Source organism: Macaca fascicularis, chromosome 9, assembly GCF_037993035.2.
Source record: "Macaca fascicularis isolate 582-1 chromosome 9, T2T-MFA8v1.1".
NCBI lineage: Eukaryota > Metazoa > Chordata > Mammalia > Primates > Cercopithecidae > Macaca > Macaca fascicularis.
Window position 1 is genome coordinate 18,344,025 of NC_088383.1, and position 27,904 is coordinate 18,371,928.

The following is a 27,904-nucleotide window of genomic DNA, read 5'->3' on the forward strand; positions in this document are numbered from 1 at the left end:
TTGGGAGGAAGCCTTCTCCATGTCACGGTGGCATTGCTACAAAAGCCATTATAAAAGGCATGGAGTCGTATCTTATTGTGGTTTTGGTTTGCATTTCCCTAATGATTACTGATGTTGAACATTTTGTCACATGCTTATTAGCCATCTATCATCTTTGCTGAAGATAGGTCTTCAGATCTGCCCCTTTTTAAACTGGGTTTGTCTTCTTGTTAATTGAGTTGCAAGAGTGCCTCACATATTCTGGATACAAGTCTTTTATTGAATGTATGATATACCAATATCTTCTCTCAGTCAATGGCTTATCTTTTTATATTCTTAATGGTGTCTGTTGAAGCACAAACTATTTTTTTAATTTAGGAAAAATATAATTTATCAAATTTTTCTTTTATTGATTATGTTTTTGGTGCCACATCTAAGAACTCTGCCTGATCCAAGGTTCTAAAATTTTTCTTGTATGTTTTCTTTTTGACATTTTATGTCTGTAGCTTTTGTCTGTGATCCATGTGGAAACGATTCTTCTATGTATGGTGTAAGGTAAGGATCTAAACTTATCTTTTTTTTTCTTTTTTTGAGATGGAGTTTCGCTCTTGTTTCCCAGGCTGGAGTGCAATGGCATGATCTCAGCTGACTGCAACCTCCCCCTCCCAGGTACAAGTGATTCTCCTGTCTCAGCCTCCCAGGTAGCTCGGATTACAGGCATGAGCCACCACGCTCGGATAATTTTTTTGTATTTAGTAGAGACGGGGTTTCACCATGTTAGGCTGGTTGCGAACTCCTGACCTCCGGTGATCCACCCGCCTCAGCCTCCCAAAGTGCTAGGATTACAGACGTGGCGCCACCATGCCTGGCCCCTGGATCTAAACTTATCTTTTTGCCTATAGAGATCCCATTGTGCCAGCATCATTTGTTGAAAACTATCCTCGCTCCACCATCTGGCAGTCCCACGTCTAAATTCATTAATTAATTTAATTAAGTGTCATTTGAAAGAATCTGTCAAACTCAATAAAATTACATTTATCAAAAAGATTTATTTGAAAGTTCCACATTTGAAATTGGCCCTAAACACATGCTCTAATTTTTATTGTTTTTATAGTAAAGATTATATAAAACAATCTTTTTTTTTTTTTTTTTTTTGAGATGGAGTCTTGCTCTGTCCCCCAAGCTGGAGTGCAGTGGCATGATCTGGGCTCACTGCAACCTCCACCTCCTGAATTGTAGGTTCAAGCAATTCTCCTACCTCAGCCTCCCGAGTAGCTGGGATTACAGGTGCCTGCCACCATGCCTGGTTAATTTTTGTATTTTTAATAGAGATGGGGTTTCCTCATGTTGGCCAGGCTAGTTTCAAACTCCTGACCTCGTGATCCACCTGCCTCGGCCTCCTGAAGTGCTGGGATTACAGGCATGAGCCACCGCACCCGGCCAAAACAATCTTTTAAAATGTTATATGTGTCTCATTCTGCCAAAACACACTCTTAAGGAAAATGGAAGAAACCATATACAGTGGGAAATGTTTGGTAAATGCAGTATTTTCCAGGTTGTTACAGCTTTTTCCAAGAAACCAGCCCAAGAAACCAATATTACTATTCACATATGTGAGTAGTAATATACCATAAAATCAAAAAATTTATGTGCACACTTTTTAGCTTAGAATATGCCATTTTTCTTCAAAAGGATCCTCTAGCAGCAGCCCAGTGTAAAACTGAGTAACACTAATTTCTGCCTTGGAGATGCATTTTTTAAAATCATTATTTTTCTAAAGTTACATTTCTATACAAAGTTTCCATTGATCTGTAGCTTTTCAAAGAGTGTTCAAAATCCTACAGAAGAGAGTGCTAGCATTGACTGAAAAGATATGTGATCATTAATCTCCAAATTGTTTATTTTAAAAAATTCTCCTAAGTACAAATATCATAAGACTTCATACCAGCTTGTTATTCAAATTCTTTGTTAATATACAGTCTGCCTTTAAGAAATAATTATAGATATGGGCTTTCAACTCTGCAGGTTTAAATCATCCTCTTCCAATTAGAAAATTGTGTTTTATATGCTCACACATAAGCACACAACTGTAAACTCGGACTATTTTAACCATGTAAATCTCACTATCTGTCTATCCTGTAATACAATATGGTAAAGGGTACCTCCAAAAACCTAGACAAGGCAACAAAACTCAAATCCCAAAAAGCTGCTATTCTAGATTATAGTTGGGGTACAGTGGTGAAAAAGATAGACAAGGCTCCAACCTCCCAGAACTATAATCTATTGCATGTATAATATTCCCTAGATATAGGAAGCATAAATACTTTGGTATCCCCAAAGTGAATATGGTTTGTTGGATGAACTCCCAGCTCAAAAACACAAAAATATGCCCACAACTTAATGTGCAAACAGTAAAGCAACATTGGCAAATATAAATATGTAGGACATGGGTGTCCTCCTGAAATAGCGAAGTACCAACAATATTATCAAATACATATTATAGCCTTAGAAGATACCTGGCAAACACCAGGTTTTGGAATCACACATTTATTTTATAGAGTTAGGAAATAAGGGGCTATCATCTCAAAAAAAGAAATATGGAATCCAAATATAGCTTCTAAAGACAGCATTCCAACAGAGGTTCCAGCAACCAGTGAGAGACTTTAATCATTTGCAAAAGTAATGGTCTCTTTACAACCTCAATTTCTTGGAATGCTGCATTTAAAAATTATATGGTAGAGAATTTCAGTGTATTTTACAATAACAACAATAACTAGCAAGATAACAAAAATTGTTTTATAATAACTGCAAAAGCACAGGTTGTGCCCTATAAAATTATCTTTAGAAATAATTATGCCCATGGATATGAATGTTCCTGAGAATTAATGACTGATTATCTACAGCATGTACAAATCATTCTTAGTACTTGGTGAAAAATAATAATAAATTTGTTTGAATCTGAGGACATAGAAAAGATGGGCTTAGCTGCCCTGGACAAGCTAAACTCCTCTAAGTGTATGTAGATAAATATACTACAGCAATGGCCATCTTCCTAATGGCAAAAGAAGCTGTAAAACAAGACATCGGGGGAAAAAAGAGCACCTTTCTCATGTTTACCAAAACATCAGAGGTTCTTTAAAGGCTTCTCTTTTTGCCCTGCAAATAAGAGATTATGGAACTCTCGCACCCTTAGATCACAGAACAGCTAAAGACTACTGACTCTAAAAGGAATCACTGCACCTTGCAGAAGTGGGGATATATTTCTTTCCTTTTCTTCCTTTCATATCCCTTCTGCTGTAACCAAGCCTCTGGTCTCATTATTTCCAGTGTTAGCACCTAACATGCCACAATGTCTGTGTTTCTCTATAACCACCCCTCCAAAGGTATCCTTCCTGCCTCCCCTGGGCAGTCAGGTTTTTTCTTCTTTCAAATTTATGCTAATGTCTGTTGCCTTAAAGGAAGTGTCTAATAAGGAGACACTGAATTAATAGACAAGACCAGACAACACTACCCCACTAAGGAAGTCTCGATTTTTGTTGCAGGGAAACCACCTTTGCTTTGACATATGTGTGTAAATGGTATTGTCTGCTGAATGTTGCCTCGTGAGTCATAAAAAGAAACTTACCAGCCTCTTTGTTAAGAGAAGTGCTGTCAAGTAACTAGTAGTTATATGAGTGAGATAGAAAATAAAATTCCACCTCCAACAACCTCTGAAATGGGAGGTGGGTCATTCAGACACCATTTCTTCATGAACTGCTGCCCTGTTCCTCTACCCAGTCCACAAAGGAAAGGCAATAGCAGGGCATTTCTTTGTGTCCTTCAAGCTCTCTCTGGCTCTTCTGTCCATGTGAAAAGACACCCGTAGAAGCTCAGGGGTGACTGCAGCCCATATTCTGTAGCCCTCTACCTGGGTCAGCTGCCCTGGACAACTGCACCTGACAGTTTTTCCAGAGCAGAGCAGCCAGAGAGGTGACAAAGAATGAAAGCACTGAAAAATGTCAACCTGGGAAGCAAATGTGAAACCCATTTCCAAACAGGGAAGGCAAAGAGAAAAGCAAGTCACATCAGAAGAGAGATTGGGGAGAAATCCCTCGGAGTCTTAAAAGAGAAGGGTTGCAATTAAGATGGAATTAGGAGGTAGAAAAAGAAGCAGAATGTAAGATGTAAAGCCTCTTTTCAAAGCCTTTCAGAAACCAGACTCAAGGCAACTTTAAAGCATTCTGAATTTTTAAAATCAGAACACATATTAGTATCATTATTTCAGAAAGCAAAGACACAACAGTGAAAAAGCTTTTATTGCTCTCGGACATAAAATCCAATAGCCTTCATCTATTCGGAGCGTGGGGTGGAGAGGAAAGGGGTAAAAGGGTAAAAATCAAGTGTTCTAGAGTTAGGTTTAGTTTTCTTTTTTCAAGCTCTAGTTCACACTCATCTTGAATTTTCTGAAGCCTGTAGTTATGATCCCATTGTGAACATACACAACAAAAAATGTCGAATAAAACATTATTACAACTTTCAATATAAGACAGCAGAGAGTAAACAGTGCCTGATTTTCTCTCTTCCAGACTATTTACATTCTTACGAACAGACACAAGTCTACACAAAATGACAAGCGCACACTTCGGTGGCAACAGATGAGCTGCTTCAGAAATTTATCTGGCTTGGGGAAGAGAGATTATTAACAAGAGCAAACATAGAACCACTCTGAGGAATTACCAGCAGCTGATGTAAATTTTCACCTCAGAAGCAGACCAGGTCCAGGGAGAAAAAAACTAGAGACGTTTTGATTCTCCTCCCACTGTCTGCCTTTCTTTTCAAAAGAATAGAGAGCCTGCCCCAACTGGAAAATCAGGTAGCTTCTCCCACACAGGAAAGGATCTGCTGCCTGAGGCAGAAAGGGCTACTTGGGTGCCGCTGTTCCCAGTGCCCCTTCATTTCTCTCTTCCTACATCCTCTTGAGATTACATGTTGATTACATTCTATTCTATTGTATTGTATTACATTATACAGCAACACTGAAAGAATGAAAGGAAACAGGAAAGGGAGTCAATCGGCCATTGCACCCTGCAGATAGGAAGAGGGTGGTGGATACTGGGACAGCACGGTGGGCCCAGGCCTCCCAGGGTTTTAGATGACATTTGCCACATACCATTCCTGGCAGCAGCGGCAGGTCAGGGTGACCAGGATCACCTATAAATACATGTACTTTGAACAGTCATGAAACCAAGGCACGAGAGCAAGAGATAGCTTTGGGGTGTGGTATCCATAAATTCAAATCAGTAAATTTCATGTTATATGTATTTTATCACAATTTAAAAAAAAAAAACAAAACTCAAACTTTAAACATTCAGAGATTTGTTTAAGGGGATATATGGCTGTAAAAAGGGAATATAATGTAAAAATGGATATAATGTAAATGTAAAAAGGGAATATAATATAAAAAGGGAATATAGTGTAAAAAGGGATATAATGCTGTAAAAAGGGAAATCTTTTAGTCCCTGAGGTGGACAGCAAGAAGTCCTAAGTCCTCCAGTCTGATAATAAGCACAGTGGGACAGAGGACTCCTCACTTGAGGACATCTAGGTTGAAAACAAACAAAAAAAAAATCACAAAACTTATGAAAATATTCTATAATGTAGGAGGAGGTTATTGCTCTTAAAATGCAGAGAAGAATCATACTTTTGAAAAACAGTTAACTACAAGAAACAGGACATCTTTAGAAAACATTCCCTTCGTGGTCTCAAGGAAGTATAAGAAAACACAAAATAACAAATAGAAAGTGAGATATAAAAGGCTACTTAGATACTTTCTGAGATGTAAACTGATACAGTAAGTTTCAGGCTGAGAGAAGAAAATAATTGTAAAGAATATAAAATGTAACCAATTTACTGTTTTCCATAGAGCACAACAGAGAAGTGACACTTCGGAAAAGTAATTCAGTAACATGGAAGACAAATTTGAGAAGCCATCCCAGAAAGCAGAGGAAAAAGACAGAGCCAAAATGTGAAAGAGAAATAAAGTTATTAACTTGCGGAGGGGATGGTGAAGAAAAGGAAGAATAGGAACAATGCAAGACAGAAAACAAAGATTCACTTCACAAAATAGAGGAAAAATAAAATGTCTACAAAGCTTTAAGAATAAAAAGAAAAAAAAGGACTGGGCGCCGTGGCTCATGCCTGTAATCCTAGCACTTTGGGAGACTGCAGCAGGTGAATCACCTGAGGTCAGGAGTTCAAGACCAGCCTGGCCAACATGGCAAAACCCCGTCTCTACTTAAAAAAAAAAAGAAAAAAAAAAATTAGCCAAGCGTGGTGGCGGACACCTCCTGTAATTCCAGCTACTTGGGAGACTGAGGCAGAAGAATTGCTAGAACCCTGGGGGCGGAGGTTGCAGTGAGCCAAGATGACACCATTACCGACTCTGTCTCAAAAAAAAAAAGAATAAAGCTGTGATCGAATAACAGAATCCATGTATGAAAAATAAGAATTGTGACAGGGAGCAGTGGCCCATGCCTGTAATCCCAGCACTTTGGGAGGCCGAGGGGGGCGGATCACGAGGTCAGGAGTTGGAGACCAGCTTGGCCAACATAGTGAAACCCCATCGCTACTAAAAATATAAAAATTAGCTAGGTGCAGTGGCGCGTGCAGTAATCCCAGCTACCCAGGAGGCTGAGGCAGGAGAATCACTTGAACAAGCGAGGCAGAGGTTGCAGTGAGCCAAGATTGCGCCACTGCACTCCAGCCTGGGCAACGAGAGCGAAATTCCGTCTCAAAAGAAAAAAAAAAAACAGAAAGAATTGTATCATTAAATTAAAATAAAAGCTTTCATGAACTACCAGAAAAAAAAAAGTGCCCTCAAATCTAAAGTTTCTTGACTATAATCTATATTCCAATGCTAAAAATATTAGACTTATGCAAATTGATACTAAGCGTATGACCAAGAAAGAAATAAAGAACAAAGAACTAAAGAAATGGAGAGGGGATCATTTAAAATGATAAATTCCAAGCAATGAAAAGAGAATCTAAGTAGTACTCGGTTGTTAAGCAATAACTCAATTCAAATCAAAAAATAATTTTCATAGGAAAAAGTGTATAGTAAAATAATAATTACTAAAAAGCCCACCCCTTTGCCACATGATCCCAAAAACTATATAGATTAATTTAACTAATATTAAAATTAAAAAAAACATTTTTTTTAAGACAGTGTCTCTGTCTGTTGCCTAGGCTGGAGTGCAGTGGAGTGATATTGGCTCACTGCAAACTCCACCTCCCATGTTCAAGTGATTCTCATGCCTCAACCTCCTGAGTAGCTGGGATTACAGACACCGGCCACCACACCTGACTAATTTTTGTTTTTTTAGTAGAGACAGGGTTTCACCTTGTTGGCCGGGCTGGTCTCAAACTCCTGACCTCAAGCAATCTGCCTGCGTTGGCCTCCCAAAGTGCTGGAATTATAGGTGTGAGCCACTGTGACTAGTCTAGTTTGAGGATTTCTAATTAGCTTTAGCAATTAGCGAGTAGAGGCCAAAGTCCTTCTGCAGAGAAAAAGGACCACAGGAAAGTGAGAGAAAGGCCAGTAAGAAAAATAGCAGGCGAACCTCTATAGGAAAACAGAGACGTGAAGGTGAGGTCCCCCTTCTCTGGTAAACTCATGGTTCAGTCATCCCAGATGGGCCAATGAAACAGACACCAACTAACCAGGACATTCAAAGAATAACAGCAGCTGCTGTCCAGGACGTCACAGCCAGCCGCACAATTCCAAATCATCACCATAGATGTTTAAAGCCAAAATGGACAGCTGCCACCAAAAGTTGCCAAATCATAGCCAAGACATGGATATTCCCATGGAACTCCAAATTAGCTAGTTACACAAGCTTGTGCTGGCCGTTTCATTAATCTCCCAATAATTCAATCCCTCATTTCTAATGATTGGATATTTGGGTACTTACTTATGACATTATGGCAGGGTTTTATTGAACTTCTTTCATAATCAAAATGAAATTAATACTATTTAAGAAAATAATATTTTAGAAAAAAAATTCCAATCACTTGGAAAGTTTAAAGTCTTCACCTAAATGACTCTGAAGATAAACAAAAAGTTCTAAAATGTAATTATAAACAATTTAGAATGTATTTTTTAAAATCTAAACATTATATATAGAAACTGAAGGAATGAGTCCAAAGCTGCAGTCAATGGAAAATTCATAGTATTAAATATTTGTGTTACAAAAAAGAGGAAAAATAACATAAATAAATCAAGCATTCATTTCAAGACATTAAGTTGAAAAAATAGAATATTTTAAAAGATAAAAGTACCACGAAGGAAATAGAACATGGAAATATATATACATTGAGTAATAAATCCAAGAGCTGGTTATTAAAAGAACAAGAAAGTCAATGAAAAACTTTGACAAAACTTATTAGCAAGAGAAAGGGTCCATTGTAATGGGGTGATACTTTGAAAACTACTAGTTTATTTTTATCTTTTTCTTTCTGAGCATATGACCTTAACCTAGCCCACTTGAAATATCTTTGCAGGGAGGAAGAAGAGATTAAGACTTTTTCCTGAAAGAATGCAAAAAGAGTAGATAAGGTAATAATCCACTTTAGACAAGTAAAATAGGATTTTCAGCAGCCTTGAGAGAATATATTCCAAATTCTTTTCATTCTCCCACTTTAGCACATTAACCATCTTACTTGGAAGACATAGCTGCTTGACTTTTCCCAATCCTTTTCCTCTTGTCCCCACAATTTATCATTAAGGCTTGAGTTTGAGTTAGACCTGCAGGTTGGCATAAGGGCGAATAGAATATGAAACAGAGGGAAGCCTGCCAATTTCTGGAACTGAGTCAGTAGGAGCAGAAGAGAAAAAAAGAAAGAGGAAAGTTTTGGCTCGGAGAGGGAGAAAGATGGGGGCAATAAAAAGCTAGGGGCAAGAGTAATAACAATGACAAAAAAGCTTTGCTTCCTCCTCCAATTAGGATTTTGAAATAGTTCACTTCTTGGGCAGTACTCCATCCTGAGATAACTAAGAGTAGGGTCACATCTACTTGGTGGAGCAAGCAGAGGGAGGCTGTGATATTTAGTTTTCTGAACTAAGTCTGGTTCTTATATGTTTAGATGGGGCCCAGAAATAGGTGAGAGGCTGGCGGTGGAGCTAGCTAGCAACAGCTGAGTGAGTAGCATAGCCAGTGTCACAGAGAGACAACGCGAGACAGGACCAAAAGAGAATCTTTGCCAGATTCCTGAAAGGTAACATCAGTAGGATCTCAGATGAGGCCAAGACAAGCCAGAAGCACCAGCAGGTGCAACACCTGAGGGAAAAGAAAGAGCCACAAGCTGCAGATCTTATCATTGGCTCTCAACAGGGTGCCTGGCCACCAGATGGAAAAGGATGAACATCACCCTGTAGATTAGAAGGAAAGGATACCATGATCATGAGCTCCAACTCATGACCACTGCATCACCTAAGGCCCCCTCCCTAATACACCTGAATGTCATCTTTTTAAATTTTCTTTTGAGACAGAGCCTTGGCCTGCCACCCAGGCTGGAGTGCAGTGTCATGATCTTGGCTCACTACAATCTTCCCTTCGTGGGTTCAAGCGATTCTGGCCTCTCAGCCTCCTGAGTAGCTGGGACTACAGGTGCACACCCTCGCACCCAGCTAATTTTTGTATCCTTTAGTAGAGACAGGGTTTCACCATGTTGGTCAGGCTAGTCTCGAACTCCTAACTTCAAGTGATCCACCCGCCTCTGCCTCGTGAAGTGCTGGGATTACAGGCGTGAGCCTCCGCGCTTGGCCTACCTGGATGGCATCTTAAAGTGAGATAAGATGGTAGGAGCAATCCAAGAGCCTGGGCATTTTTCCTCAGAAAGAACAAATATTGCCAGAAAGAGTCTCTTCAATTGTCACATCTAAGCTTTTGCCTGGATTGAATATTTGAACACACGTACACACGCAAACACACACACACAAAATCTTTCCCAGCACCTATGGCAGGCAACACAGTGGGAAATTAAACGTGTGGGATTCTGGATTCTCCTGGCCTGGGTTTCACTCCAGGCTCCACAATGTGTTAACTCTGTGATTGTGGGCAACTTACTTAATCTTTTTGCCTTGATGTCCCCCTCTATAAAAATTAGGATAACAATAGTTTCTCTTAGTATTTTTTAAGGATTACATGAATTAAATGTAAAGTGCTTATACCCAACAACAAAGTCATGGAATCAACCTAAGTGTCCCTCAACAGAGGACTGGATAAAGAAAATGTGGCGTATATATACCACATACTACAACTCAGCCATGAAAAACAAGGATTTAATGTCTTTTGCAGCAACAGGGACGGAACTGGAGGCCATTCTCTTAAATGAAATGACTCAGAAACAGAAAGTCAAATACCACATGTTCTCATAAATAGGAGCTAAATAATGTGCACATATAGACACAGATTGTGGACTAATAAACACTGGAGACACAGAAAAGTGGGAGAGTGAGAATGAGGGGAGAGCTGAGAAATTATCCATTGGGTACAATGAGTACACCCTATTTGGGTGACGGTTGCACTAAAATGTTGACTTCACCACTAGGCAATATATCTATGTAACAAAAATGCACTTTACCCCCTAAACCTATTTTGAAAATTTTTAAAATTAAAAATGTCAAGTACTTAGATCAGTGTCTGGCCCATAAGAATAGTTGATTAAGTGTTGGCTGTCCTTATTCCTACAAGATCATTACCATGGGGCTCATGTGGGAAGATCAGACCAGCTCCAGAAAAATGAAGAAATTACAGTTTCTCTATACAACCAAGTAGTATGGTGGATTAAAACTTGTACCCCTGGCCGGGCGCGGTGGCTCAAGCCTGTAATCCCAGCACTTTGGGAGGCCGAGACGGGTGGATCACGAGGTCAGGAGATCGAGACCATCCTGGTGAACACAGTGAAACCCCGTCTCTACTAAAACTACAAAAAACTAGCTGGGCGAGGTGGCGGGCGCCTGTAGTCCCATCTACTCGAGAGGCTGAGGCAGGAGAATGGCGTGAACCCTGGAGGCGGAGCTTGCAGTGAGCTGAGATCCGGCCACTGCACTCCAGCCTGGGCAACAGAGCGAGACTCCGTCTCAAAAAAAAAAAAAAAAAAAAAACTTGTACCCCTGCTCCATAAATAACCAAAATCATAAATGATAAAGGGGACAGAAAATAAATCAAAACATAAAGAGGCTTTTACAAACACAGAAGAATGGTATAAGTTTTAAAAAGCTTAATAAAATGGGCCATATTCAGAATTATGAGTTACCTATTTTAGCCCAAGAAGTATGCCAAGTAGAAAAGAAGTGTGTCAAAAGAAAGTGAAAAATTCATCAAAGAACTACCTCTAAAAACGACCTGAGATCAAATGCCATTTAATGAGTACATTCTTTCAAACGTTCGCAAAGGGTCAACCCTCGAATGTGTAATAGCCACAGGACTTGGGAAAACATTGAATGCTTCTCAGTTCATCGAGAAAGCTAGGTTACCTATAGTACACCAACCGGAATAGAAAAAACTATAGGACATTATTTTTCTCAAAAGCTTTTGTTACTCCAGGAGGTCCTGGTGCCTCTAATATGCTGTGAAATTCCAATGAGGGGGTGGCAGGCAGTGGTGTTCCTCACTTCAGGGTTTATTCCAAACACTTCCAGACCCTTCTTAGAGGCGTGCTAGAGCTGCCTGGAGTCATACCATCAGAAGATTAAGGTGGATCCAAGAGCCAAGAATATAGAGAAGCATACGCAGAGGAAAAGGGATTTGCAGGAGATAAAAAGAGGAAAAGAGACCGTATACAAGATTGCAATCATAATAGCAATGCTAAGGCAGGAAGCAGTACATTCTGCTTGTGAAAATGTAAATTGATTCAACCCTTCGAGGAAGCAACTGACAATGTGACTTGGAATCTAAAGAGTACAGACTCTTTGACTTAATAATCTCAACTCTTATCTGTCCATCCTGGGTAATGAACTTGAAATGAAGCTAAAGATTTACATACAAGGATGCACTTCATAGAATTACTGATGGCAAACAAAATAAAACAGAAACAAGAAGCAACCTAAATGTTAAAAATGGAAACTATTAAATAGATTATGGCACCTTCAGATAATAAGTTATGCAACAATCCGAAGCAATGCTTTTGTAGGGGGAGGGGAATGTAATGACAGGTATAGGTCTAGGATTTTTAGAAAAAAGTCAGAAGATAAACTACAATGTATAATCTCAGCTATATTTTTAAAATATATGTATATAGAAAAGACTACTGGAAGAAATACAGACCAAAACCAACCTGAATATGGTCTCTGAGAGGTAAGGACTCTGAATGAAAAACATTTTCTTTTATACAGTTCTATTTTCTAACTTTCTGCACCAAGCTGTATTACTTTTACAATCAGAAAACACACACACACACACACAATTACTGCCTATGAATAAATACACGTATGAATGATAAGAAAAAAATTTAAGCCTCCAATCACTAAGGACAAAATCATTTCTAGCACACAGAAGAAACCTGAATCTTAACACCGGTGCGTTTTAAAGCATAGAAAACAAAAAGCAAATCAACCAGATCCCTCCATAAAGACAGGCTGAGCTGCTTCTCTCGAAAGGTTGGCGGGGGCGGGGGGCGGCTTTCAACACACCATCGTCGAAAGGAAAACTCAGCACCCGTTTTTCAAATGCAGCTGTTGGAGGATCCCCTTTGATTCAAAGACCCTTCACATCAAGGCTTAGAGGGTTGAGGGAGTGTGAAGAGTGCCCCCACTCCCCGCGCCCTCTCCAAACACGCACACTCTCACACTCAATCGCGTGGTCCCAACCTGCCTGCTCCCAGCGAGTCCAAGCCAGTGCAACCGCGCCCCACGCTCGGCTCGCAGCCCCCGAGCCCCATTCCGCCAGCGCTGGGCGCCGCTGTACCTGTTCGTGGCGCGCGGTACCGCGGTCGCCGGGCTCCGGAGCGTCCTCAGCGCTGCGGGAGTGCCGTGAGTGGCCTCCTTGCTTTCCTCCACCAGGATCCTGCACAGCCGAGGAGAAAACTTAAGTTGTTACACCCCGCCGGGAGCCGTTGGCTGACAGGCTGGGAGTCGCGCTCATTGCCTGGCAGGGAGATCTCGCGCTCCCCGGCTCCCAGGTCAGGTCCGTAACCCGAGAGTTGGAAGAGCCTTAGGGCGGGAAGGAAGGGACAGCAAGGACCAGAATGGGGAGCCCGGGATCCTGATGGGGAACCCGACGGCTGGTCCCTCTCCACAGCTGCCTCGCCCACAGAGATGCGCGCTAGAGCCCCCGCAGCCCTGACCGGTCCTTCTGCTCCCCAGCGGCTGTCCACCGATCCGAGGGTCGCCTCCCTGCGACCCCCTCCCCCACTGCACTCTCAGGCCGTCGCCGCCCGTGGGCTGCTCCCTGCCGCGGCCAAAAGTCTCTGCGCCCGCGGGGAAGCGATGGGCGTCTTGGGGGCCCGGGGGCGCCAGGCGGGGCGCGCGGCGCTGGGACCGGCGGGCGGGTGGGTTACCTGGTGCGGGCGGGCGCGTCTGCCGGGCACCAGAGCAGGCGCAGCAGCAGCAGCAGCAGCAGGCTGGCGAGCAGGGCGAGCAGCGCGCCCCCCGGCCGCATCCTGAGCCACAGGCGCCGCCGCCACCGCTGCTGCCGGGGCGAAGCGCAGCCCGGGCGGCCCCGACTCGCCGCTCCCGCCGCCGCCGCCACCGCCGCCGTGGCCGCAGCCCCGAGCACCCACAGCGTTCACAGGCGGCGGCGAGGGGCGCCCCCAGCCCACCCGGCAGAGTCTCCGCGGCGGGCGGAGAAGAAGCCGCGTCCGGGCTCGCTCCGGGCTCCCGGCTCCGGCCCGCGGAGCGCCGCGATCGACTGGCAGATGACGATTCGCCGAGCTCGCCGCCTGTCCTCCCGGAGGCGCTCCGAGCTGCTGCGGGCTCCGGTCGCCGCTGCCACTGCTGCTGCCGCCGCCGCCGCGCGGGGTCACCTGAAGGTTGGGGCGCGGAAGCTCAACTCGGTGCTGATTGGGCTCCAACTTTTCTGCGCCCTCGCCTCGTCCCGAGTGCCCTCGTGTCCCCCAGAAGCCCACGCAGCCCACCCAGCCACAACACAACTCTGCCTGGGGAGAGAGGAGAGAAGGGCCGCTTCAAAAACTTTCGAAACTGTGCAGTCGCTCGACTGCATCCTCCCACGCATGAATAAAGCTGGGGACTGGGGAATTGCTGGGTGGATCATGACCCAGAAGAGAAGCAGTAACCTGTGCTTACTTCAACCCAGATTCAGAGGGACAGCGAACTGGTATGAGGGGCTGGGAGACCTTTAGGTGTGAGCACATTACTACCCGCAGACCGATGTAGCCCCTGCCTGTGTTTGCAAATAGTTTTATTGGAAAACCTCCATGCCCATGGCTTTGTATTATCAGTGACTGCATATGGCTGTATGATTTAGGGCTGCCAGGGCAGAACTGAGTAGTGATGACAGAGGTGGCATAGCCCACAAGGCCTGAAATATTCACCATTTGAAGCTTTCCAGAAAAAGTCTGCATACTGCCCTTAAATAAGCAAGAGGCCATTAGCTTGAGGCTGTCTCTGTACCTTGAGTTCCCACCTAACAATGGAAACCTACATTAGGCTGTAATGAACAGGAGGCTACAGGCCAATCACAGGGAACCAACTCATTACACCAGGCCCCATAAGGTAGCCTGCATAGCTATAGCCAATCAGTTTCTCTATTGTGCTTCTGAGTTTGGCCTATCAGGCTTTGCTGCTCACACCGTGAGGTGGACCTCACTGGACCTCCTCTGGTTGTGAGTGCTGCCCAGTTCATGAATCCTTTGCTCAAATAAACTGTGGTAAATTTAATTTGTCTGATGTTTTTCTTTTAACACTGCTACGGGCTGAATGTTTGTGTCTCTACAAAATTCGTATGTTGAAACCCAAATCCCCAATCTAATGTGGTGGTATTTGGAGGTGGGGCCTTTAGTACCTGATTAGTTCATGGGGTGGAGACTTCCTGGTAGAATTAGTTCCCTCATAAGAGCAGGCGGCCGGGAATTTGCCTCCTCTCTCTCTGCTCTGTGCAGTGTAAAGACACAGCAAGAGGGCAGATTTCTGCCAAGCAGGAAGAGGACCCTCACCAGAACCTGACCATGCTGGCACACTGATCTTGAGCTTCTCACCCTCCAGAACCATGAAAAATAAATTTCTGTTCTTTCAGTCACCCAACCTATGGTATCCTTCTTATGGCAGGCAAAATGAAACCATGGTCTAGATCATATTGGTTAGTATCTCATTTACAAGTATCTCATCTGTTGCAGGAGAGTGATCCAATGACACTATGAAACAGACTGGCTCTCCAATTATTTATTTAGAAGTGGGTCTCAACTCTTTATGCCCTAAACTATCCTGACTGCCCAAGCCTCCACTTAGCCACTTCCCTAGGTTTTAATTCCATTGTGGTTATATGTGGGCTTATGAAACTATTCATTCTTACTTTGGTATAGTTATGAGATTTTTCCAAATGCAACCCTTGGATTCCACCATCTTGGGAGTACCTTGATAAGATCTTTTGAAATGACTTCAATTTTGAAAAGGCTTTAATGAGTTAACTTTCCCAAGCAACAAAAATATGATATTTCAACTGACATCTAGACACATATGGTCTTCACCTGAAAGAGGCCAAAGTGAGAGCCATTTGGGAGCAACCAGGCCAGACAGCTAAATAAAGCTGTCACCAAAGATTCTATCACAAGAAAACATATATCAGGGAAAGAGATACCAATGTCCCTAGTCTCTTTCTGCTAATTTTGGATTTACTCTAAAAACATCTGGTTGAACACAAAACAGAAGTTTGCACACAATAATTGATCAATAAATGTTTGGTCAATGAATAAAAACACATAAGAACTCGTGTTATTTTTAAAGAGAAAATGGAGCAATAAAACTAAAAATAAATGTGACTAGGAATATGATTTCCTTCTATAGCTCAATACTGCTGTTAATATATGTGCTAATCAAGAATAAAAATCGTCTTCTACTTTTACATAAAACTAATATTTATAGGGATTCAGTTGCTTCATCTGAGTATGACATACAGTAATGCTATATTCAGGTAGTGATAGAATAATATTGTAATCTAATTCTACATATTTCAAAGTTTAAGCCGTTTGTTAAATAAGTAGAATATGGCACAATTATCTAGAAAATGAAGAGTTGCCTGGATTTGAAAGACATTCCAATTTTTATCTCAGTGCAGAAAATTGTGCAGAAAACTAATGCTGAACATGGTTTGCAGAAAAGGAAAAAGGCATTATTGTATCAGCCAGGAAGCTGCAATTTCACCTAATTTACTAAAGTTTAATATTTCAGCACAGCTGGGCTCAAGGCAACAGCAGAAGAGTCAGCCTTGCACTGGGTTCCCTAAACACCCTTACTGCAAATGAAGTTACTTTTTATCAAGCCAATGGCTATCAGCAGGGGACTCACAAAAGCCCATTTTAATTGGAAAACCAAGTGTAAATTTGCAATGGGAATTCTGAGCCCAGTGTTAAAATTTGACAGTAGGGAACTTTACCACAAGCTTTCTAATTTAAGACTTGGGTGGGTAAGATATGAATTAACTTGCTCATCCTTGAGAGAGAAAGAAACCTGACAAGAACAAGATACCTTAATATTATTAGCCATAGAACTACTACTGGAAAAGTGTGCATTTGGTAGCTTAACATTTGCAGGCTTGACTTGCAACCCTAAAGATCTATGCCATGTAGTAATTTGGAATGCTGCTGAGGACAGGAATTGAAACGTAAACTCAGGTTGACATCCAGACGCTGCTGCCAAGCTTGTGATAAGTGGCGAGCCCACCTCACTCACCCAGTCCACTCCACATCGGCCTCTCATCTGGTCTTTGTTATTCTTTATTCATCATCATAAATGTCCTTACCTTCATAAAATAACTTTTAAAAAATGATTGGGAAGTTTTGATATATAAAACATCTCCAGGCCTAAGGAAATCTTGAAAGCTGAAGTTTCTGATTTGGAGTGTAAGGTTTCTTATTCAGCTAACAAGTGACTTTCCACCAAAAAGATGATTCAGGGGAAAGCTAGAAACATATAAGATTTCCGTAAGTGTGGATTTGGGGATTCAGAAAGATGAATCACAAATATCAAGTGTCTACTTGACATTTGATATATACTTAATATATATGTATATACACTATATACATAATATGCAATGTACAGAATATATACTGTGTATATACCTATTGTATATATAATATGTACTATACATATACATGCCATATAATAATTATGCATATGTAAATTGTTATATATTATGTGTAATATATTGTGTATATACATCATTATATATTATGTATATAATATAAATGTATAGAAACTATATATACACATATGTGTTTACATAGTATGTATAGTGACATCTATATCTACATAATTTTTTCCTTATATTGAAGATTCTTACTGATATATAACAGTGAATAAGTGTACATAGATATGCTATATCTCTACAAAGATTATATGTATACATACACACACTATATAAACAAATATGTGTATATAGAATGCATATACATGTATACTATGTGTATACACACTGTATACATAGTAGATACAAATATATCTCACTGGTATATATGAACATCTTCAATATAAGGAAAAACAGGAATGCTGTGAGAAACACACAAAAAATTGATGCACCAAAGACTCTTTTCTTCATTCGGGCGACATTTTTACCTCTCTGTTTAGAAAAGATGATTTCTGATGTTTCAGACTGCTTGATTGGTTTTTGTAACATTAAAGATTTGTGAGGACTACAGGACGATAGGTCATTTATAACATTAAATTATACCTTGGGAAGGACGTTTATAAGACTATGATAACCAAGATTACGTATTTTCAATAAATCATAGGATATAAATAAAAGTAGAAATGACTTGAAGAAATCAGTGACCTCAGTATCTCTCCAAATATGTCTTATTACAGATTTTTGCCCACTGTTAGTTGAATATTAAAGAATGGGGACCAGGCGCAGTGGCTCACACCTGTAATTCCAGCACTTTGGGAGGCTGAGGTGGGCAGATCGCTTGAGCCTAGGAGCTTGAGATCAACCTGGGCAATGTAGCAAAACTGCTTCTCTAAAAAAAACATCAAAATAAAAAAAAATTAGCAGGGCATGGTGGTGCACACCTGTGGTCCCTGTGACTCCAGAGGTAGAGGTGGGAGGATCACTTGAGCCTGGGAGTTGGAGGTTGCAGTGAGCTGAGATGGCACCACTGCACTCCATCCTGGGTGAGGGAGTGAGGCTCTGTCTCAAAAAAAAAAAAAAAAGAAAGAAAGTAATTCTATGCATAAAGTAGTTTTAATTTAAAGAGTATAACTAAAACTACAGGACAAAATATAAGAATTATTATTCACTTTCTAAAACAGATTTTTAACATATAAACATTCAAATTTCCACAATTTCTCTCTTTGAAATGCACTTAAAACACTGTAAAGGACTAAAAGGGGAAATGCATGCTATTTATTCATATCTCAAGACTATAAAATGGCAACAATCCCATTTCACAAACTCCCTGCTGAAGGTGAACTAATTGCACAAGAATGCCAACTTCAAGACATGTCTGCTCTATTTGTGATCTTATATTTGTGGGAAACAAGTAGAAAAGTTGGTTGGGTGCGGTGGCTCACGCCTGTCATCCCAGCACTTTGGGAGGCCAAGGCAGGAGAATTGCTTGAGTCCAGGAGTTCAAGACAAGCCTGGGCAACATAGCAAGACCCTGTCTCTACAAAAAGCCTTTTTTTTTTAATTAGTCAAGCTTAGTGGCTCGTGCCTGCAGTTCCAGCTACTTGGCAGGCAGAAGTGGGAAGATCACTTGAGCCAGGGAAGCAGTGGTTGCAGTGAGCCAAGATCATGCCACTGCACTCCAACCTGAGTGACAAAGACCCTGTCTCTTGAAAAAAAAAACAAAAAACAAAAAACCGTAGAAAAGTTTTTAAGGCCTTACTAATTCTCAATTTGAAAGGGCAAAGGCTACGAATAGGCTACGGTTAAAACAAGTAGCAATCAGGGTGAATGGCCAGGGCTGCAGGATTTAAAAAGAGCTGGAAGCTAATATTCTGTTTTCAGCAAATGTAGCGTTCTTGCTAAAGGAATGATAGTCACCTAGAGATGCTGCTAAACTTAGGGAGAGATGCTGCAAAAGAATGTTGTGGCTATGACTAAAGTCAATTTACCAGTAGAAATGAGCACCTGCTCTACCTGTCTGATTAGAAATGAGTACCTGTTCTACCTATCTGATCAACAAAAAGTTTTTGAGCTATTGATTTTCACCAAACTGGCCTCTCCCAGAGTCAGAATATCCTGCCTAATTCTAGACCCTGTCAGACCAGGCAAAACTTCAGTTGTTTGAACAGATTGAGGGGTGGAGAGTGAGCATGCAGAGATAATATGTCAAACTCTGTCGAATTTCTTCCTCCAACTTCTCTTCCCCACCTCTTCATTCCATGTAACCTGAACTATAAACAGATAACTTTAAAAAAAAAATTCATCCAGCCTGTAATGCAAAACTAAGTTTCGACCAGTGCACAAAGAGAAAAGAAGGACTGCCAGAGAATTTCCATTCACAATATTCCTAGCAAGTAGCAGAAAGGAACAGACATGACTTATTTCAAAGATGACCAGACAGGAAAGGAAATTATGCAAAGGTTCTGGAAAATATAAGATAAAAGGAAAAAAATGTAACCAGTAAAAAGGGAAGTGAAGAAAATATGTTGGAAGAGACTTACTCCAAGAAACAGCAGAAAATTTAAACAAGATCACTTCATACTCCCCGGGAAATTAAATATATGTAAACACTGTGATAGGAAAGTCCAAAGGAAGACAAACTGAAAAAGAGGTAGTAAGGCAATAGAATACGTTGAGAAATGAACTGACAACAGTAAAGCAAAACAAAACAGAAAAATGTTGCAAACTCAGAATATCTGACAGAACTTATATGGCAAAAATCTGAATCAATGTCAGATTGAACTGGCGACAATTGCAAAAGAAAAAAAACAGCACACACAGGGAAATGACAGGGAAACTACACTGATCAAAAATATATATATGTATCAAAAACAGATTTTTTTTTTTTTGAGATGGAGTTTCACTCTTTTGCCCAGGCTGGAGTATAGCGGCAAGATCTTGGCTCATTGCAACCTCTGCCTCCCAGGTTCAAGCGATTATCTTGCCTCAGCTTCCCAAGTAGCTGGGACTACAGGTGTGAGCCATCATGCCTGGCTAATTTTTTGTATTTTTAGTAGAGACGGAGTTTCACCATATTGGCCAGGCTGGTCTCCAACTCCCGACCTCAGGTGATCCACCCGCCTCAGTCTCCCAAAGTGCTGGGATTACAGGCGTGAGCCACTGTGCCTGGCCCAAAGACAGATATAAAATATACATCCGTTTTTTCTTTTTGAGATGGAGTCTCACTCTGTCGCCCAGGCTGGAGTGCAGTGGCGCAATCTTGGCTCACTGCAACCTCTGCCTCCAGGGTTCAAGTGATTCTCCTGCCTCAGCCTCCTGGGTAGCTGGGACTACAGGCAAGTGCCACCATGCCAGGCTAATTTTTGTATTTTTAGGAGAGACGGGGTTTCACCATGTTGGCCAGGCTGGTCTCGAATGCCTGACCTCATGATCTGCCTGCCTCAGCCTCCCAAAGTGCTGGGATTACAGGCGTCAGCCACCATGCCTGGCCACATCTATTCTTTTCTTATAGGTATTAGATGTTCTTTTTAAAAAGCATTACAATGAAACATTGAAAACACTCAGGACATAATAGAAGAAAACTTTCCTGAAGCAAGGAAACGTGAATCTGCAACATTTCTTCTTCTTGTCTGAACTCACTATACGAACTCATGGTGTTACAGACAAATTTAATAGAGAATGACTGACTTCATGATTTATTTGTTGCAGATATTATTCAAAGACAAAAGAATCCTAAAAATTTCAAGAAAGAAGAAAAAGGTAAAGATTAACCTGACTTCCGACTTCATCTCAGCAACTTTAAACAAAAGGAACAAAATCATATTTACAGAGTTTTTAAGCAGAAAAGATGTGGCTCACACATTCCATGCCCAGCCATGATAGTTTTCATACGGAAAAGCAAATGTTTTTAACTATGAGATTTTCAAATACTTTCAAATATTTAAGAACTCAGAATACACAACACTTACGTGTGTATCCTAAAAAAAGAAAAATCAACTTGAGCCATAGCCCAGCCATAAAACATGAATCAAAATAAGGACTTAACAATGAAGTCTCGTTCATAAATAATTCAGATAAGAAAATAAGCCCTGTAAAAATGGAATTAAGTTTAAATATTAGAATTCCACAATATAAGTATTACATTCTGCTTAAAAATAGCTAGGTAAATATGAAATTATACGTTGATGTAATAAATCTTGAAAGGAAAATTCCAGTTTATGGCAAATAGTGGAAAGGATAAAATAAGAAGGGGAATGATGTAGGTAGTAAAAGCGCATTATTTTCTTCATCTTTCAGCATGCATAGATATAATGAAATCATTAAAAATCCTGCTAGTCAGAAAAAGTAATAATTGTTTTACCCCACTCCTCCCCAAAAAAGTATAAAAATCTTCCAGAGAGGGGAGAAAGAAAACTCAGACTTGTAAGCAAATGATAGAAAGAATAAGGTAATTCACCTGGCACAGTGGCTCATGCCTGTAATCCCAGCACTTTGGGAGGCTGAGGCAGGAGAATTACTAGAACCCAGGAGTTCCAAGCTGTAGTGAGCTATGATGATGCCACTGCATTGCAGATCAGGTGACAAAGTGAGACAGAAAGGGGGAAAAAATGAAAGGGAAAAAAAGGAAAGGAAAGGAAGAAAGAGAAAGAAAGAGAGAAAGATAAAGAGAGAGGGAGAAAGAGCAAAGGAAGGAAGGAACAAAAGAAGGAGGCAAGCAGGGAGGGAAGGAAGGAGAAAGGGAAGGAAGGAGAGAAGGAGGGAAGGAAGGAGGGGACCATTAAGTGTTACATAAAGTTTATAAGAGGCTATGGATTTGGACTGAGCTCCTGCACTAGGCCCCAACAGATCAAACCAAAATGGCATGACTCTTGCTAAAGTTCCATGTCATCAAACCAAAACTAAGTTGTTTGACTTGCTAAGAAATCAGGTGAGAGCAATAACAGCCAAATCTCCAAACAGACCAGTTCTAGCCAGCATGATAAGGAAATCCCCTCTGCTTTAACCCTTGTAAGGAGGTAACCAGAAGTAACCTGATAGTAACTAATTCCCTTTGCTGTTTCCTGGATCCAGCTTAAGCTATCTTATAAACACCAACTGCTCTGCCACATCCAGTGTAGAACCTCCTTATTTTCAGACAACATGTTGCTGGATTAATGACTCCCAAATAAAATCCAACTAGATCATTTAACTAAATTTGTTAAAATTTCGTCTTTTGACACAAGCAATATAGGGATCTGTTACAAACACTTAGCAATGTTTTATAAAATATGACAATTAGAAATGAGCGCCCAGCTAACCTCTTAATAATGAAAGAGAAATCCATGAGTACCAGAACTGAGGAATGAACAGAAAAAAAGATCAGCAAGGGGATGACCTGACACAGCTGCTCACATGGGATGCATTAGCATCCTGGCAACCTGGAGATTCGATTTCGTTTGTTTTCATTTTTATTTTTTTAGAGATGGGTTCTTGCGATGTTGCCCAGGCTGGAATACAGTGGCTATTTACAGGCACTATCCCATTACTACTCAGCACAGGAGTTTTAACCTGCTCTGTTTTCGGCCTGGGCCAGTTCATCCCTGTTTAGGAACCTGGTTGTTCCCCGGCTCCCAGGAGGTCACCGTATTAACGCCGAACTTAGTGTGGATGCCTGATCAGCATAGCACAACACAGCCCAGAGCTCCTAGACTCAAGCAATCCTCCTGCCTCATCCTCCCAAAGAACTGGGACTATAGGTGCATGTCAACCTGCCCAGCCAGTGTTCACATCTATGCACAGAATGATAAAAGAAGACCGTGTTCCTAGTGAAACACGGTTAGAATTGAAATTCATTCATGAAGCTCTTTTGTTGTTAAAAATTAATGCAAAATATCCTTGGTAGCCAAATATCAAAATAAGCCAGACTTGATGGCATTTGCCTCTAGACGTAACTACTCGGGAGGCCGAGGCCAGAGGATGGCTTGAACCCAGGAAATAAACCTGTAGGGAGCCATGATTGTGCCACTGCACTCCAGCCTGGGAAACAGAGTGAGACTCTGTCTCTAAAAGAAAAGAAAAAAAGAGAGAGAAGAAAATATCATATTCACAAAATGGAATACCCAGGGATACAGAGGGTCAGCTTGTCACATACATGGGTTCCCCAGAGCTGACAGTAGGACCTGTATACGCACAGACTGGTATATGCAGGAGGGCAGGGAACCAATCCGTGGGTATACCAAGGGATGGCTGTAAATGGTCTCTTTTCTAAGAGAAAAGCGACTGACCCCAGAAAGAGGAAGTGAGATGCAAGAATAAAAATGAAAAAGGAAAATGGCAAAACCATCATTGACTACATAACACAAAACAATGATGACTCATCTGTAAAGAGAACTACAAAACAAGACTGAACCGAAACCACAGACAATAATAACATGGAAGACAGACAGGAGGGATCAGGGCTCAAGCATAATAAGCTCCTTGTCTTATTCGGAAGGTGGGTAGAAATAATAATTACCTTTATGCAGTATTACGTCAAATATGCACTTTGTGAATGTTAAGACATCTACTGAAAAATAAAGTTATAACTCTTTTTTTTTTTTTTTCTGAGACGAAGTCTGGCTCTGTCGCCAGGCTGGAATGCAGTGGCACGATCTCGGCTCACCACAACCTCCGACACCCTGGTTCAAGCGATTCTTCTGCCTCAGCCTCTCAAGTAGCTGGGATTACAGGCATGCACCACCACACCCAGCTAATTTTTGTATTTTTAGTAGAGATGGGGTTTCACTATGTTGGCCAGGATAGTCTTGATCTCCTGACCTCGTGATTCGCCTGCCTCAGCCTCCCAAAGTGCTGGGATTACAGGCATGAGCCACCATGCCCGGCCCTAAAAGTATAACTCTTAAACCAGTGGAAGAAAAAAAGAAATAGAAAAAAAATCAATCCATTCAATAGAAGACAGAAAAGCAAGGAAGAGGTAGGGAATAGGAAGTCAAAAAAACAGCACAAAATAAGATAGTGTAAATAAATTCAAGTGCATCAGTTATGATAGTGAAATAAAGAATCAGTTAAATGACAGAAACTCACAGATTAGATGAAAATAAGAAAAATGACACAGAAAAAATATGAACATAACAGTATGTAAAATGATATACAAAGAAAATATTAGCCAAAAGAAAGCTAAAATAATATCAGACAAAACAGACATGGAAGTGCAAAGTATTGATAGACATAAAAAGGGAAGGCCAGGCGCAGTGGCTCATGCCTGGAATCCCAGCACTTTGGAAGGCCAAGGTGGGCAGATCACTTGAGGTCAGGAGTTTCAGACCATCCTGGCCAACATGGTGAAACCCTGTCTCTACTAAAAATACAAAAATTAGCTGGCCGTGGTGGTGCATGCCTGTAATCCCAGCTACTTGGGAGGCTGAGGTAAGAGAATTGCTTGAACCTGGGAGGCAGAGGTTGCAGTGATCCGAAATAATGCCACTGCACTCCAGCATGGGCAATAGAGTGAGACTGTCTAAGAAAGAGAGAGAGAGGGGAAGGAAGGAAGGAAGGAAGGAAGGAAGGAAGGAAGGAAGGAAGGAAGGAAGGAAGGAAGGAAGGAAGGAAGGAAGGAAGGGAGGGAGGGAGGGAGGGAGGGAGGGAGGGAGGGAGGGAGGGAGGGAAAGGAAATTTCATAATAATAAAAGTCACACCACAGTAGATACAGTCCTGTATCTGTGTGAAACAACCAACAATGTAACTTCAAACTATACAAAACAAATTTGATAGATTCAACACCTCTCTCACTCAAGGAGACAACAAAATAGCAGAAAATAGGAATTGAGCAACACAATTCAAAATAATACATTTTTCTCAAACTAATCTGGATTATTTTTGAAAACGAACCATATTTCAGTTCACACAGCAAGTACCAACAAACCCCAATAGTGATTATAAAGGTTATGTTCTCTGATCACAAATCAGAAAAATTATAAACCAATTTTTTAAAGATTAAGATGACCCCCATACTAACACATTCAGACACCAGTGCTCCTTTACTTATAGTGGGGTTATATCCCAATAAACATGTTGTAAATTTAAAATATCTTAAGTCAAAAATGCATTTAGTACACCTAACCTACCAAACATCATAGTTTAGCCTACACTCCGTTAAAAGGGCTCAGAACCTACATTTAAGCCTACATTTAAGCAAAATCATCTAACATGAAGTCTATTTTATAGCAAAGATTGAATATATCTCATGTAGTGTATTGGATACTGTACGGAAAATGCAAGCCTGGGCAACATAGGGAGATCCAGTCTCTACAAAAAAAAATTTAAAAATTAGCTGGGTGTGGCGGTGCACACCTGTGGTCCCAGATATTCGGGAGGCTGCGGTGGAAGGATCACTTGAGCCCAGGAGGTGGAAGCTGCAGTGAGCCATGTCACTTGAGCCTGGGTGACAGAGTGAGAACCCATCCCCCCCAGAAAAGACAGAAAGAAAAAGCAAAGCAGAATGGTTGTATGGGTACTTGAAGTATGATTTCTACTGAATGCATATTGCTTTTGTATCATCATAAAGTCAAAAAATTGTAGGTCAAACTGTCATGAACCAGGGACTGTCTGTAATTCATAGGCCAAAGAGTCATCTCGATTAAATTTAGAAAATATTTATAAAACACCAATTTTATAAGAGAGGTGGAAGCAGTTCTCGAGGAGGACATTGTTAAAAGAAGTATCTGCCTCTGTTGAGGTCTTTGAGGTATATCCAGATGAGATGAAGCCGCTCTCATCAAAAGGAAAGAGCTGTTTCTGCAGCCTGGAGAATTAGGGGAGCCTGGAGGTTCAAGGTGCTCAGGCTAATCTACCCAAATATCTCCACGACAGCTCTCAAAGTCCCATTCCTTTCCTGTCATAACCTTGCCGTTTGCATAGGTGACCTGTCAAGGCTGTAGGTTCCATCCACTTTGTAGCACTGTCACCCATAAGATTAAATCCTGGGCCAAAATGACCTTCAGCTGCAAGTGATAATCCCCTCTTTAAATGCTGCCACAGAGGTCTTCCAACTTTCAATTGAGTTGATATTTAGCTAACCTAAGGCTGATATTTTTAAATTTAAAGCTTCTAAAGCATTATCCAAAATCAGGCAGTTCATGATTCATTTCATTACCGTTACCCTCAAACTATTGAAAGGACTTGCCTGTCTCTCAGGCGGATGGTTCATCTCCTGCACCTCGCCTGAATCCATGTCAGTGAGACTCTCATTGGGATGTCAAGGGTTCTTACCACTCCACCCACCACCAACAATTCTTGTGTTATGTAGCTGCTAAGATTCAATTCCAGAGCCCCCGCCTAAGGTTCTGCTTTCCAGGGCCACTTCTGATACCAACGCTTGACCTGCTCACCACGTCCCACGTCGCCAAGCAAAGCTTCAGGCAAAGGCTTACAAGCAGGAAGCTTATTTGAGAAATGTCCTCCAGCAGCAGGAATGAAGGATGGTGAAACGGTTCAACTGGTCCATTCTATGGGAAGCTAAAGCCCAACCCCTCTAGGCACCCACTGGAACACCATATGGAATATGTCTCAGAATTGTTCTCCTGAAAGGCAGAGAAAAGGGGCCTTTATCCAACACTGTTCCTTATCTGTCAGGGGTTGTCCGCTGAGCTGTAAATTCCCTCACACTTTCACATTGCACTTGAGTGAGGACCACGTTGGTTCCTGCAGAAATATCACCATGACACCACGGTATCAAAAAAGCTCCAGGAAGAAGAGGTATCCTGGGAAGCTGAAGTTTACACCAGCACTAATATGGAAACCTAAGCATTGGACACCAGATAACAGGTCGCATACAAAGAATCAGGAATTAAACTGTCGTAAGAGGTGGTGAAATCTACTGATTGAAAAAGAACTCTCGAGGTTGACTACCTGGGTTCATATCTCGGTCATTTCACTTACCTGCAAGTCCTTAACCTGCAAGGTATTCAACTTCTTGTGCCTCGATTTCCTTATATTTAGAATGGAGATAATAATAATAGTAATATATACTTCATAATGCTATTGTAAAGATTAAAGAGTTACTCATATAAAGAGGTTTGGACAGTGTCCGGCATGTAATAAACACTAGATACGTGAATAACTATTATATTCTTGGTAGCAATACTAGAAGCCAGAAAACACTTTCAAAATTATAAGGCAAAATTACTTCCAATTACTAGAATTTTATACCAAGAAAGGACATAGAAATTATGTAATTGTCCCGCAGTAGAACAATAGTATTTTGTGGCTTGTTTATTCAGCAGTTCAAATGAAAGAACAAAGTTTATATACCATAAATCCCCAAAATTATAATACAAGAACCGAGTTCACGGGAGGGGCGGAGCAAGATGGCCGAATAGGAACAGCTCCAGTCTCCAACTCCCAGCGCGAGTGACACAGAAGACAGGTGATTTCTGCATTTTCAACTGAGGTACTGGGTTCATCTCACTGGGGAGTGCCGGACGATCGGTGCTGGTCAGCTGCTGCAGCCCGACCAGCGAGAGCTGAAGCAGGGCGAGGCATTGCCTCACCTGGGAAGCGCAAGGGGGAAGGGAATCCCTTTTCCTAGCCAGGGGAACTGAGACACACAACACCTGGAAAATCGGGTAACTCCCACCCCAATACTGCACTTTAAGCAAACAGGCACACCAGGA

The 27,904-nt window shown here is 41.4% G+C and overlaps 1 protein-coding gene across 2 annotated transcripts in view; it reads right to left on the reverse strand.

Moving 5' to 3' along the window:
- ST8SIA6 (ST8 alpha-N-acetyl-neuraminide alpha-2,8-sialyltransferase 6) overlaps window positions 1-13,953 on the reverse strand; it is a 131,696-nt gene extending 117,743 nt beyond the window's left edge. For both annotated transcript variants that reach the window (XM_065520384.2, XM_015455613.4), the window contains exons 1-2: window positions 13,516-13,953; window positions 12,924-13,022 (exon numbers count right to left, since the gene is read on the reverse strand). In XM_065520384.2, the coding sequence (XP_065376456.1) occupies window positions 12,924-13,022; window positions 13,516-13,616 (200 nt within the window). In that variant the 5' untranslated portion in view covers window positions 13,617-13,953. The remainder of the gene's footprint in view (window positions 1-12,923; window positions 13,023-13,515) is intronic.
- Window positions 13,954-27,904: the final 13,951 nt, after the last annotated feature.